The 15,598-nt window shown below is 36.5% G+C and overlaps 1 protein-coding gene across 4 annotated transcripts in view; it reads right to left on the reverse strand.

The window, feature by feature from the left end:
* MYO3B (myosin IIIB) overlaps positions 1-15,598 on the reverse strand; it is a 338,343-nt gene that overhangs the window by 149,078 nt on the left and 173,667 nt on the right. For all 4 annotated transcript variants that reach the window (XM_016165446.2, XM_036237344.1, XM_016165447.2 and 1 more), the window contains one exon: positions 3,004-3,083. In XM_016165446.2, coding sequence (XP_016020932.2) covers positions 3,004-3,083 — 80 coding nt within the window. The remainder of the gene's footprint in view (positions 1-3,003; positions 3,084-15,598) is intronic.

Raw genomic sequence — 15,598 nt, forward strand, 5'->3', positions numbered from 1 at the left:
AAAAGATTTGCCTCATATGTCAACAAATGTACTCTAGGATAAAGACAGACTCCAAAAAAGTCTCATAAACCATGTAGATTTCAATAAATAATGAAAACCTGAATGATGTTTTCCCCCTGGTCTTGGTTAGTACCCACTATTTGCATCCCCAAATCTCAGAAATGCTTATATTTATCTTTTTGACAAGGCCTTTTCTCAAGAATTTTTACTGCGATCAAGTGACTCATTTATTTCTTAAAGGAAGATCCCTACATTATCACGCCTATCAAAAGCGTCCATAGTGCTAAACAGGGAAGCAAGACTGGCACTAATACCTGGCCCAGTGTGGAGGTGCTGAGTGAGTTGGAGGCCAGCTTCCTGCAAGGCCACCTGTTATTTTATCTTGGATAAAGCAGAAAGAAATTGATGGATTTTTTTTTCTTGCTGTTAACTCACTTCATATTTTCTGATGCCTTAATTAGAAATTTCAACTCGTTTCCTTTCCAAATAAATACAAATCTCTAGAAATTTTCATCACACACACACACACACACATTTATTATAGTGATATAAATATATGCCACACACTAGAAGGCACACTTCTCAGATAGGCAGGGCCTGAACAATGAATAGCAGGCAGTGCAGTGAGGGAGGTCACACTGCGCAGGTATTCTGAAGGTGACAGGTGGGGAAATGAGTCCTGTCAGAGTCTAATAGTAAAAAAAATCAAATTGAAGAAAGGAAGGGAATATGAGCTGACAGAATTTTACACAGGAGTCTTTTCTTTTTGTGTGTGTCATAATCCCTTTTAGAATCTGATAGAAGTCAATGATTCCAAAAAACAAAAACAAAACAAATTTACAATGGATCCTCATTATTTGAAGATTCCAAATTTGTGAATTTGCCTACTTGCTAAAATTTATTTGCAACTTCCAAATCAATACTCAGTGTTTTCATGGGCACTCACAGATATGCAGAGTGGTGAAAACTCTGAGATACCTGACATGCACGTTTCCAGGTGAGGTTGAATGAGGCGACCCTCTGCCTTCTCATTTCAGCTCTGATGTTGTAAATAAGTGTCTTTTTCAAGGTCTGTTTAAGTGTCTCATTTTTCATATTTCTGTGCTTTTGACTGGTGATTTCTCTATTTAAGATAGCCCCTAATCATAGTGCTGAAGTGCTTTCCAGCGCTCCTAAGTGCAAGAAGGCTGCGATGTGCCTCTTGGAGAACATGCGTGTGTTAGGTAAGCTTTGCTCAAGCGAGAGTTATAGTGTGGTTGGCCCTGAGTTCAATGACACAAAACTATAATTGAAATATTGTTTTATATAAAGAAAAACTGCATATAATTATTCTTAAGAAATATATGTCAAATAAGGTATCTTTAAATAGAAACACACATTAAAAAATTATATTTTAATTAGTCAACCAAAACGTGAACAGAGGCTTGCAGGAACCTAATGGCATATTTCCCCTAGGAGCCATGCTTCAGTATTTGCTGATTCAGTGTTCACAGTAACTTTATAAAACATAACTTTCATGAATAATGAGAAGTGGCTGTATTTAACACCAACAAAATTTTATATGTAATATCAAGAGGCTCTCAGAACCACTGAAAATCTCTTCTAGGAGTCCATACAACCCATGTTAAATAGTCCGAATATCTTGCCACAAACTCAAGAGGTTGAAAAGTAGAGTATTACAATGGATTGTAAGAGCAATGTGGGTGTTCAAAATATTGTTAACAAAAACAACATGAATTCCTATTAAGTGCAGGTAAGTCTTATTCTCAAAGGAAGTAAGAACAGATATGTATGTCTGTATTAATTTTGGGATAATATTCAAAAGTATTATGTGTGGCTGTATTGGTTATTCTTTATTAAATTTAATAATCAATATGAGCAAAAGATAAGAAAATTGAGAGATATGACCTGTTTATCACTCCATCACTTTCAACATAATTGTTTCTTGATGTTAATACATACAATGAACATTAAGCAGCTAGTCCTTGTGATTTTTATAAACATAAGCTAGGAGGATGGAGCAGTTAAAAATATTTTACAATGAGATATTTATTAACCTTTCTAACATCCCCTGTGCATGTACAAATACACCGCTCATTTTTCGGAGGGCAAAACAAAGTGATAGGAAAGGGTTTGATTTCTTTCCTCCCTGGTGACTCTATTTGGTCCTCTTTATCCTCCTCTGTAGACTGGTGAAAGCTTCATTAAAAAATACTTTATGGACTTTATTTTCAAGTGTCATTGTTCTGTATCTTTAGTGGTTTTTCTAAGAATCAGGTGAAAAGGTCTAGAATATACCACAGTAGTATAAGAATTATTTTAAGTTAAAGACATGTAATAATCAACAGTTGCAAAAAGCTTTTTTTCAACTCCCCTTATTTGCCTAAAAGCAGAATCTTGTAAAAAAAATTCAACCATCATAAATCCCCTCCCTGGGAGTTTTGCAACTGGAGAAGATTGACTCCTTTCATCAAGATGACAAGTCAGCACTGGGATAGGAAATTGTCTAAATAGACATTATCTTAAAACTACTGTACTTCCCATATATTCACCTAAGAGACCATGTTTTTTCCCCAAAGGTCATTTGTTCTCCCATAAATGTCCTTCTCCTTCTCTTCATCTCCTAGTAAGATGGTATATAAGCCCCCAAATCTAGTTGCCCCTTTGAGTCATTTTTTTTTTTGGTAAACTCCTGTAAGTACATGATTAAAATCTGTTTTGTTTTTTTTGTAACCTCTTGCTAATCTGTCAGTTTGGGTTTAATTCACAGTCTCCCAACTACTGAATTTAAGAGGTTATATAGGAAAAGGGCTTTTTTTTTCTCTGACACAGGATCAGAAAGGATTCCATGATGTTTGAAATTTCCTAATCCCTGATCCATAAACACCCTTAGTTTCTTTTCCAGATTACCCAGGTAGTAGGCCAGATAAAGAAAACTAATGTTTCCCGCCTGGAATTATCCTGGGCAGGATACATTATTTTGGGTACAAACCTACTTCTCACCTTGGCTCTCCCAGCACTGAAATGTGGAGGCAAAGATCTTGAGGCTGCTGTTATCCTGGCTCTTGTTTGGGCCAAGTTACCTGGGAAAACAGGACAAAGAAGTTAAAGTGAAGGACAGTTAAAGAAATTGAGTAAATTTCCCTTCGTGTCTTTATATTTTTCTGAATTTCCCAAAAGATCTGCTCTAAATTTTAATAATTTAGAAAAAATTGAATTTTGAAACTTCAATGATATAAACTACAAATAAATTATGACAATTATTTATAATTAAAAAGAATTTATACTATCAATTGAATTTTTATTAGTTTTGTAAGCAAAAAAGAAATGACAAAAAGTCTCTATTTCATTCAACAAGCTAGGAATAGAGAAAATTACCACAACATAAAAAGGCCATATATGAAAAACCCATAGTTAACATACTCAACAATGAAAATTGAAAGGCTTTCCTCTAAGATCAGGAACAAGGCAAGATGTCGCTCTTACCACTTCCATTCGATATAGTACTGGCAGACCTAGCTAGAGCAGTTAGGCCAGAAAGAAATAAAAGTCATCTAAGTAACAGGAAATACAGGAAAAAGTAAAATTATCCCAGTTTGCAGGTGATATGATCTTATATGTAGATAACCTTAAAGATTCCACAAGAAAAACTATTAAAACCAATAAATTCAAAACATGGCCGTAGGATACAAAAAATCAGTTGCATTTCTATGTACTAACAATGAAAATCTGAAAAGAAAGTTAAGAAAACAATTTCATTTACAATAGCATCAAAAAGAATAAACTACTTAGAATAAACTTAACCAACTTGGTGAAAGACTTATACACTAAAAACTATGAAACATTCCTAAAAGGAATTTTAGGACACAAACGAATAGAAAAACAAACTGTTGTGTGTGTGTGTCAGAAGGAATCTTTTCCTTTACTCCTTTTAAGTTCATTGACTGGGGCTCTGCAAATTAGACTTACGAAGACAGATTAACAGGAGAAAAACAAGCAGGAGTTTATTAATGCATGCATCATACATGCAACAGGAGTTCTCAGTGATGAGTAACTCAAAGGGGTGGTTAGAACTATGGCTTAACATCTTAACATCTTAACAAAAGAACGATAAATTTGTAGAGAAGTGACAGGACAAAGGAAAACACCTTTGAGTTTCTGGGGCAGTAAATCGTGGGGATGTAAATACATGGGAAAGTTAATAGAAGATAAGGGCTAGTTAGTAAAGTTTATTCTTCTGGTACTGTCCCTGGGCTGATAAGGGTCTAGAGTTGTCTCTGGTGATTAACTTCTATCCTTTCTGGTAGAGAGGAGGGCAGAGAGCCTTTAAAAATTTATGTCCTACTTTACAAATTTATATCCTGGTTTTAGACAAATAGGTGGTGAGGGCAGAGAGCTCTTCCTGCATCTGCTTCTCAGCTGCCTTCAGCTCTAAATAATCCTTATGCCAATGTAACATATTTTGGGGTCACATAGTCTGCTACCTTTCACTGTGTTCGTAAATTGGAAGTCTTAAAATTATTAAGCTGTCCATGCTACCCAAAGCGATCTACAGATTCAATACAGTGTACATCAAAATTCCAATGGTATTTTTGCAGAAATAGAAAAACAACCTTAAAATTTATATAGAACCACCAATAACCTCAAAGCTCCAAAACAATCTTGAGAAAATTTCAGCATATATTATAAAGCTACAGTAATCAAAACAATATGGTACTCACATACGGACAGACATATAGACAAAAGGAACAGAATAGAGAGCTCAGAAACAAACACATGCATATATAATTAAATAATCTTTGACATGGTGCCAAGACTACACAATGGGGAAAGGAGTGTCTTTTCAATAAATGGTATTGGGAAAACTAGACATCTACTTGCACAAGAATGAAACTGAACCCCTAGCTCATACCATACATGAATACCAACTCAGATTGGACTTAACATGTAAGACCTGAAACTATAAAAATCCCAGAAGGAAACAAAGCGGGAAAGCTTCATAACATTGGTCTTGGCAATGATTTCTTGAATATGACACCAAAAGCTCAGGCAGCAAAAACAAACAGAAAAGTTGGACTACATGAAACTTAAAACTTCTTCACAGTAAAGGGTACCATCGGCAGAGAGAAAAGGTAACCTACAGAATAGGAGAAAATATTTGCAAACCATATATCTCACAAGGGGTTAATTTCCAAAATATACAGTTGACTATTGAACAAGTGTTTAAACTGTGTGGGAAATCCAAACCTGTACAGACATTTTATAAGTTTCTTTGAGCTCAACTGATGATATGCCAGGAAGCAAGATCTTAACTGCTCCCAGTATTACAGTCTGCAGTTTTTTATACACATTTGGGATTAAAGAGGGAATGTAGAGAAGATTACATGAACACAGGAGAAAGCGAGGCATGGTAACCTCTTTGACTGTATTACAGGGTAGTTTAACAAGATTATGTGCTCTCTTGAGAGTGGTTACACTTCTGAGGGGTCTGAAAAAGAGGTGTTTCAAAGGTGCATTAACCATTGTTTTGCACACAAAAGCAATGGACAGAGTTTGCTTAAGAGAAAGATGACATTTACTAGGGAAGTTATAGGTTTTAGGTGTGACTACCCTCCATGACCTGCCCAGTAAGGAATTTATGATCAGATCACCCGTGAGATTATTTTAGGTTAGATTTATTACAGAGCTCCTTTATCATCCACAAATGTGTAAGTGGACCCTTGCAGTTCAAACCCAGTGTTCAAGGATCAACTGTATTTTTAGTCAGCAGCTGGGAATCTAAGTACGTAGTTATATGTGTATCTTTGACAACATGGTGTTTGGTGCTCCTAATCGTTGCATTGTCCAAGGGTGAAATGTATAAAGAATCCCTATGACTCAATAGTGAAATATAAAATAAAAATAAAAATAAAAATAAAATAAAATAACCTGGTTAAAACACGAGCAAAGGACTTGAATAAAAATTTTACCAAAGATGATATACAACTGTCCAACAGACACATGAAAAGATGCTCAACATCACTAACAATCAGGGAAATGCAAATTAAAACCACAATGAGATACTACCTAATACCTGTTAGGATAGTCATTATAAATGAAGGAAAGTAAAATATAACACCTCAATATATGCTTCTTTGGCATATTGATTACTTTAAGCTAGTTATTTTTAAGAAACAACAGACATGATAAAGCTCTAAAAACTGACTAGAAGTCACCCTTTCCCAAGAAACATTTGTATTTATAAGGGAAACTCATTTTGTGAGGATATCTCCCTCTTTCCTACTGGAAGAAAAAAAATGACTCTAAATCTCTAGAAATTCTTAACAATACAAAAGGCAAGGACTTCGATCTGCATAATAATCTTATCCTTGTTTATTGTTCTCTTCCTGGTCACCTCCCACAACTAGCCTCCTTCCCCTGCCTCCAAACCTCTCAACCTCCAGTCACATTTTGTCTTTAGTTGGAGATGATATTAAAGGTGGTGGCTTAGGCCATTTCGGAAAGCTACTCAGTTTTCCTGGGTCTTTCTCATGTATACAGGAGGTATACATGTTATTAAGCTTCTGAATGGGTTTTACATTTGCTAGGGCCTTGACCTTAAACAAGTTAATTAACCTCTCAGAGCTTCAGTTGCCTTGTCTATCACATGAAGACAATACTACCTAATTCTCAGAGCTGTTATAGGCATTAAAGGAAATAATTCACTAAATGCACTGTCAACATGCGACTGGTATAAAGTAAGTGCTCACTTCACGTGACTCACATTGATGATGATGATGATGATATGATGAGGATTTACTGTGAACAGTTCACAAAGATCTTAAAGCAGAGAGCAGAAGGCAAGGAAATCCCAGCAACTTGCTACTGTGAGCTCTCATTAGTTAAAAAAACAAATGAAAGATGAGAAAAAATGATAAAGCAGCTTCCCTTTGAAACTCAATCTCTTGGTCACTCTGATTCCTACAGCCTTTTACTTCTGAAGGGTGTGAGTGACCTGCTCAGACTCTCTTCTCCCTTCCCTACCACCCAACTACCCTTCATCTTCTCCCTCATCCCTAGCCTCCCAAAGGAGTGCGTAAAGAGATCTGTTTGTATTTTTACCTACAATGTCATTTGGTTTTGTAGCAAAATAAAAAGTTGTCATTGAAAGGAAATGCTGCAATTTGTACACATATAAGACACTCAAGGTTTCAAAGTTTTTAGCAAGTCTAGCAAAAAGATGTCCAATGTTTTCTCTGGCGATATCTTCAGAGGCTAAACTGTGATTAATAGCCCAGAAAGAACCCTTTGAAGCAGGATTGGTGACATCAAAGTCGTAATCCAGGGGTGGCAGGAGCTTTATAATGAGTGGGAGGCATTTTCACACATTTCAAAGGATTTACAGCATGAATAAACAATAGACCTCAGCAGATGTGCCACACACACCTTTTAGAAACATAACCTATAAGAAGTTTCCATTTTAATTTAAATGTAAATACAGTGTTCACACTTCTTTCAAATGTTAAGCATCTTCAGTGCTTTACCCCTAGACAGCCTCTTTAGCTAAAGATGCCTCATTGCCCCAGAGAACCCTCCTGCACTTCCCAAAACTGTTACTGCGGACAAGTGTCCAGGAGAGAAAACGGAAGTCAGAAGCATCTAATGGAATTTACATCCTCTATGGGAATTGGGTTAAAAAAGAATCTGAAATGGAGCTTGCAATGATCCCACACAGTTTCCCTGGTTCCAGCTTAAAGAGAAAGAGACAAGTGATCTGAAGACAGAGCTGGAACTTTTAAAAGATGACAATTTCCTGGCTGCCTCAGAGGATTTTCATCTCTTGAAAAGTACCCAGAGCCCATGATTTCGTCTTTAGTCGCCTCTAACAATTGCCCTCAAATGATGGGTTGCTGTTTTAAATAATCATGTATGGAATTCGGCTTCCCTCTGCTGCCCTCTCTGGGTTTACAGGATTTGTTGCAGGGTTCCAGTGGTGACTGCTAGGGGGCATTTGTTCAGGAAATTTTCCTTTTTTAATTTTCCCAATATAAGAAATAGGCTAATAAGTTAATAAAAAGAAGCTGGAAATAAAAAAAAAATCAAATGCTTCATTTCACTATTATCAGATTAGATTATCTGAATAGGCTTGAGAACTGAAACCATGTTCCTTACAGTCAGCTTACATACTGAAAACCCAAATCACACCTTACTGTCTACATGAAAATGACTTTATGACATTCCTGTCTTTAGTAGCATGAATTTCTTCTACGAAGAAATTCCAGGCAAATCATTTGATTATTCATTACAGGAACTTCCCTAAAGACCCAGGGCCCATCAACTCTTCAACGGAGAATATCCACAGACAGTTTAAGCCCTATGATTCTATGAATCCCTCATATCAAAATCCTCACCTCGCTGTTCCCACCAACTGTGGACTGGTGTATTATTGTGATCCTCATCCAATCTTAATCAAGCTGACTCACTTTGAAAGATCTGCTTTACATCAAACGTAGTCTCTTAATAAATTCTGACCCTGCGTTTCCTTTTTCAAGACTTTGCCAAAACTTTGAGAGGCAGTGGTCTTCCTTACTGTGGTAAGCAATGAACTCTGCTTTATCTTACCAATAGGTTGTGTACCTAATAAAAATGCAAGGAGTTAAATTCAGTAGTTGTATAAAACATACTATAGTATTTTGCATGCTTAAAAAGTTTGTCTTTATATAACTATCTATCCTAAATCTATACCAAAAAGCATGTTTTAGATTTGATACATTGAGATAACTTAAAAGAGTAACAAAAATATTACACAGTTCTAGGAGGCCAAGAGAGAAAGTGTGATGTTAGATTTTATTCTGCAGCTTTTACTTCCTCCCCTGGCATTTATCTTCGATTCTAAGTGTTGATATCAATAAACAGTCAGGGGAAAAGTGGGAGAGTTCCCAGCCCACTTAATCTCTCAAGAAAAAAACATGGATAATTTATATATTATAGAAGGGGCGATAGAGGAAGAAATTAAGAGTAAATAAAAGACCAGCCTGTATGCTTAGCTGTTTTATCGAAGATATGCGCAGAAAGCAAATTCACTCTCTATTCTGAACACATAACCTTGCCTTTGTCATGTATATGGGAAGTTCAAAGCCCAAAAGAACCCCTTCCCCATTTCTGTAATTTTAATTCACAGTCGTTGGCATCTTAAGGACTTTTCTGCACGATGAACAATACCTTTAGACTATCTATCTGCTTGAAGGAAGCCAAACCAATGTTTTCACTGATTTTTTTTTTCTTTTTCATTTAGAATGTGAACTAGAGCTTTTAAGATTTGTGACCCAGAGACTTCAAATTTGCAGAGCTGAGGAAAACACAGTAATTCCTTCTTTCTTCCTTAAGCATCAAAATTCATAAACAAGAAGTCAGCCCAGCACACAACTGTACTGAATCATTAGGGAGTATCAAGAGGGCGACGAGGTTTTTCTTCCCTAACTGGGTCAATAGTGGAGCTGAGGCTCCATTTTCTGTATCTTTCTGTGACCTTGGTGGAAGTTGCCAGTTAGGTCTATCTTAATGACAGAAATCTGCCCTTAGAGCCAAATTGTCTGCCTTCTTCACATTTTCTGGTGGAGTTTGCTTGGAAATAACATGGCTGCCAATGACATGACATGTATTCACACAAGTACTGGAGCCTAGACTGTCAATCTCTATCCAAGAAGACTACTCTTTTGAAAAAAAATGAAACACAGACACACATACCTGCCAGTACCGACATATCACTGACATGTGAGAATCACTTATTTCAGTCTCAGAGCAACATCTATATACAATAGAGTAGTTTTTAGTCCGATCAGGGCCAATCCTGAACAAACTGTAATTTTTGCGAAGGATATATTCAAATCACCCCACATCCTTTTTCCCATCTCTATTTCCACGTCTGAAGGCACAGCAAGGCTTTAATGCTGTATGGCTCTCCTTCCTACCCTGACAAACAATTTTCTTCCTTGCCCCTTCCAGGCAGCACAGACCTCCTCCATATTCCCATCAAACCTTTTCTGTCTATGTTCTAAACCCTCAGTTATCAATTCTCCTCCAACAACTAATCCAGATCTAATCTGTTTATGGATAAATGCATTACTTTACTCAGGTGAGACATTTACATGTAAAGGAGAGCAGAATTTGTCACTAGGTCAACACTATACCATTTCTTGTAGTTCCCTCTTACAAAAGTGTCCACCCCACTTACACCACATTGCTGGACATTGATCTTGATCAAGCTGCATAAACGCAGAGGGTTTTCTCCATGGATGCCATGGCAGAATGTTATGACACACAAGCAGAGGATCACCAATCTACTCAAACTCCTCATTTGACATACAAGTGAGTCACAGAGAGCAGAAGTGATCTAAAGTCAATGGCAGGCCTGGGATAAGAATCTAGGTTTCTCAATTTCAAGTCTAGTGTCTTTTTCATTGCTTCCATGCTAAAGAGGAAGAACCAAAGAACAGTTTATAGTTCCAAGTACTTAATTGGGCATCTTGTACAATGGTAAGTTAACAGCCTCTTGCTTTCTGAAGCCCTGAGTGTGGCTTTCTCAGTCTTAATTGAAAACACAAGGAAACATAATGTGCTCCACACAGGGAAATCATATAACTGACCCACCATCAATAGATATGTTGAGCAGAACTTGTAAGGAGGAATTTTTTTTTTCTGTAGTAATCAGTTTATTCTCTCTCAACTAGGCATTTAATTTAGGATTCTAGTCTCAGACTACAGAACGTCACTTTTCTACATGCAACTACCTGACCTATGTGAGATTTTACTCAAGACTTCGGCCTCATTATCATTTGTAGTAGCTAGCTGGCTTGAGTTCCCTGGTGGCTTGTATCCAAATCACTCATCTTTGGTCACACAAATGGATGAGTACTCTACCTGAAGGCCACTGGAAGAGCACAAAGCTTTCGTCCATGATCCCACCGGTATCTTGTGATGCCTTAATAAAGCCTTCCTTTTCCATGTTTTCTCCCTCCAAAAATTGCCTCCATAGTTTGTGAAGAGATTCAGAATAGGCCTCCCCAAGATGTGCTACACTGGCATGTGGATCATTTTGAGCTAAAGGCAATTGAGACCCTGTGGGCTCAAGAGAAACTTTTACATCTCCCTTAAATGAAATTTGGGGACCTACCAATAATAGGAGTTATCACCAGAAGTAACTTTATGACCTATTTATAGGGCAGCATAAATGTCTATTTACTGAACATCTGCCCTTCTTATTGTCCTGTGATTTATTCTCCTCCCCTCTGAAGTCTCAGAGAATTTCACCTCATTCCTTAGCTCAGAGTGTCATAGCTACCTCATTTTACCTTTCTACCTCTGAATCTCTCATGTATGTGGGGTCTCTGACTTTCTCTTGTATGAGGGATTCCCGTATGTATATAACTAAATTTGGTTATTTTCTTTTGTTAATCTGCTTCATGTAGATTTGATTTTTAGACCAGCTGAAGGAACCTAGATGGGTAAAGGAAAATTTCTTCCTTTCCTACATCAGTATTTTCATTGGTAGGAAATGGCAAGTAACTTATTTTCAGGCTTATAATTGTCAATGCTCTTGTCACAGCTGATCACCATGAGCAATTAGCAATGGCTCTGTTTCTGTGGTCTCTTTTCGGTTAATCTTCTTTCTTCACTTTGCTATTGTGGATAAAGTGAGCTTATTCAGATCTCTGATTTTTATATTACTCCTCTTCCTTAGCACGTGAGATAGTTTTTTGTTCTCTCTTTGCAAATGTTTTTAAGATTAAGTAATTCGAGGTGCTTATCATCAACATCTTCATATTTATTCTCCTAGTAAAAAATTATGCTTCTTTCAGTTTGCAAATTAGCAAATACCAGCCATTTTGAAACATGAGATGCTAATATGAATGTGGTCAACCTTACATAAATCTTTTTTCCTAGGGAGTCTCTGAAAGCATTCAAAGTTAACTTTTGACCTGTAGATATCCAAGTCAATTTACACTTATATTAATTGTTTTGTTTTCTTTCAAAAAATGACTATTCTATATCACCTAGCTCCTTTTCGAAAGGACCTAATTTGAACATTCAGGTGTATACCTTTGAGAAAAGCTATAATAACTTAAGAGTCTAGAATATAAAGAGAGGCATACTGAGAAAGGCAACACTCTACAGGAAACAAAACTTACAACATGCCTAATTGGCCAGCATTACTCAAATCTAAGCGACATTGCTGTAGGTTTTCTGTATACTCACGCACCCAAATCACTCTTTCATCACACACACACACACACACACACACGCACATTTCTGTTCGTTTGTTTGTTTGTTTTTACTAATTCATAAAATGGCAGTGCCCAGAAAGCTTCCTCTATTGAACATTTTATGTGTCATGGTGTTGAAAGATGAAGTTAATGTAAGTTTTCTTAAGTACAAGCTTTGTTTTTTTTTTGAGACCTTGGCTTTATGAAACTGTGATACAGCATCCAGAATAAGTGTTTGATTTCAAAACTCTTTTTAAATTAAAGTCTTATCCTACTGACTTGGGATGCAATTAATTACTGATTTTGTTTTTTAAAGAATAGAATCTACTGAGAATAAAGACCGATGAGATTATTTCTCTGATGAAGGAACTCTATAAGCATCACAATTCTATGTTAATTATAGAGGCTGTAGCTACTCAGGGCATTTGTGTCTGAGTCTTTTTAAGTCAATGCAAATATTTACCTTATAACAGTATTTATCTTTAGAAATGATTGATTCCTTATAGAGGTTACAGTTCTTTAAAGCCAGGCACTAAGTATTTCCATTCTCATCATTAATTCAAAAAAAAAAAAATATTTCTTCAGCACCTACTATAAGACTTGCACCATTCCATACACATAGTAGAGGCTTAAAAATGTTTACTGAAAATGCTCCAATCCACTAGAAGAAAAACATTTAAGATAATTTCTACCCTTGCCTTCTATAGATGGATCATCTCTTCCATCTCTTGGCAAATTTCAGTATCACAGATTCTTCTTTCAGTCATTCAAGAACACAATAACTCATTACTCCACTGAAGCAAGCAATTGACTGTGAACTATTTGTGCAGTGTTAGTGTAGCACCATGGATGAGTAATAAACCTGAGTAAAATAGATTTATAGTTTAAATGTTTCTAAAGAATGTCTCTTTCAAAGCCAAGGGTGTTCCTTGATGCAACATTGAAAGCTACCCATGAATCTAACACTATGTCTTGCAGCTCCTCATTAAAGTCTAAGCCCCAAGGGGGCAGGCACTAAGTCTATTCCATTTACCACTATATATCTAGTGCTTAGCACAATATACCTAGCACATAGTAAGTACTCAATAAATATGTGTGAATAAATGAGTGAATGAATAGCGTAGCATTAAATTTTTATTTAACATGACATCTAATGCCCTCCAAGAGCAGGCCACAACTCACCTCATTTCCTTCCACATACCCTGAACTTTTTGATAGTCTCTGGCTATACCATGCTCCCTTCATATTTTAGACGCTTTGGTCAAGCTATTTGAGGCCTGGATTGCAGAGGGGAAGGGATAAAGATTGTGAGTTCCAGGGTCAAAACACTTGGGGTTTGTCCTCAGCACTGCTGCTTACTTGTTAAGTGGGCTTGAACGAGTTTCTTGCCTTATTAGTATCTGGATTTCATCATCCAGAAGGCTAGATGAATGAGCTTTGGGAATCAAATGTTCCTGTTAAATTTATAGTTAACAGTATCAGTGGTGAGTGAAGATGCTGATGTTGCTGATGTAGGAGATTTGATTAGAGCCACATGGAACACCTAGAGGTCCTAGTTGGCCAAGGAGTTTTGGCTTAAGTTAAATCACTTGACTCAGCATACTGACAATCTCTTCAGCACATATTTTGAGATTTACAAAAATGTTATTAATTAGGGGGGTTTCAGTTAATCAGAGTTTTATAGAATACCCAACTTTTTAAATCTTGGGCTGGATGAGCAGGAAAAAGCAAATAAACCAAGCATTTAAGGTTTTGGAGTTTATTTTATTCTTTTCCGTTTATCTTCTTAAAGTACTGTTTTTAAAACACAGAAATCACAAACTCTCAACAGGAAAGGAGGAAGGAAGGAAGGAAGGAAGGCAGGCAGGCAGGAAGGAAGGAAGGAAGGAAGGAAGGAAGACCCAAAGTAGTAATATTATCAACTGTCTTTTTAAAAATTCATCAGAGATAAGGAAATAAAGGAGAAATCCACTTATTGTGCCCTATATTTGTCCTTTTGCTATAGATCAGAAAAGAGTTAACAACACTTACATAACATTTATTGAATGTTTACAGTGTAGTAGATATTGTGCTAAGTGTGTAAAATGAATTATTTAATATGACAATCCTGTAAGCCCAATTTACCAAGAAAGGAAACGGAGGCAGAGAATTCAAGTCTCCTGTCCAAGGACAGATATCTGCAATGCAGAGCACTGAGCAGTGATGCTGAGAAAGTCCATCAACTAGGATGGCCTAATTAAATATTTTGTGGTTGTTTCAGGGGTTTTGAGGATACTCAAGGTAGACCACTGAGTAATTGATGGGACTGCTGCCTGGCTAAATTGATTGAACCCAAATGATTTTAATGATGTCTGGATTTTTTCATCATTTACACACCAAACCAAATCAACTGCATGGGGATCCCATTGATCACTCAGCAATAACTATTGCTGTGGCTATGCCAAACCTAATCATTTGGAAAAAAATTGATTTTGTTTTTGTGTAAATTGAACTACCCTTGTGAAAATGCGAAGAATGGAACCAGTCTGCTAAATGCAAATCTTAATAAACTCTTAGTGTTTCTCTCTCCCATTTCCAACTCTCAAGTTCAATTAAGTGATATTTTAGTTAACTGACATCTCACATGTGCACACCAGTAAAGTTCACAATTGTTACTCCACACAGCTGTGGTTTACGGCTTCTCTTTGCATACAACACGCTGGCACCAGAGCAAAATGACTTTTATATGCTTCTAACATATGGACCAGACTGTTAGAAGCTGGTCTTGTGTTCTAAAGAGAAAAATACAGTTTCTATTAACATGACCCAAATTCCTGGGGAAAAAGTGTTAAGTTGTGATCCATCTCTAAGTAGAGAGATTTTAATTATAATGGCTTTGTTTCTAATTTATTTGATCTGAAGTGCCTCAAGTTATCTTTTAGTGTTGAGGTGGGGGTGGAGGAATGACCCGAAAGCCCCATAATAAAGAAGTTTTATAGTGGAATGAATTAATAAACTATAAATGGCCTTGAGACTTTTTCTCCAATAAGAGCTATGGAATAAAAGCAAAGAACCTTTTATCTTAAATGGGAACATATTTCTTTTCTATGAATGAGAAGGATGCTGGCTGAGAGAAGCAAAATTTGTTTTTCCTGCATTTCTGACCATTTGAAAGATCAAAACTGCCATATTCACTATACTTGACAGGATCATTAAAGAAATAAAACAAAATAACTCTAAATTGAAGTGCCACTTAAAAATAAAAAGTACATTCACTGTCACATTTAGGAGCTACGAAAGAAGTATTAAAATGTGTGGAGGAAAGATAGTGGATCTGATTCATAACAGATACTAACTTACCCAATATTAGTCATTAT

Source organism: Rousettus aegyptiacus, unplaced genomic scaffold (assembly GCF_014176215.1).
Source record: "Rousettus aegyptiacus isolate mRouAeg1 unplaced genomic scaffold, mRouAeg1.p scaffold_m13_p_2, whole genome shotgun sequence".
In the NCBI taxonomy this organism is placed as follows: Eukaryota; Metazoa; Chordata; class Mammalia; order Chiroptera; family Pteropodidae; genus Rousettus; species Rousettus aegyptiacus.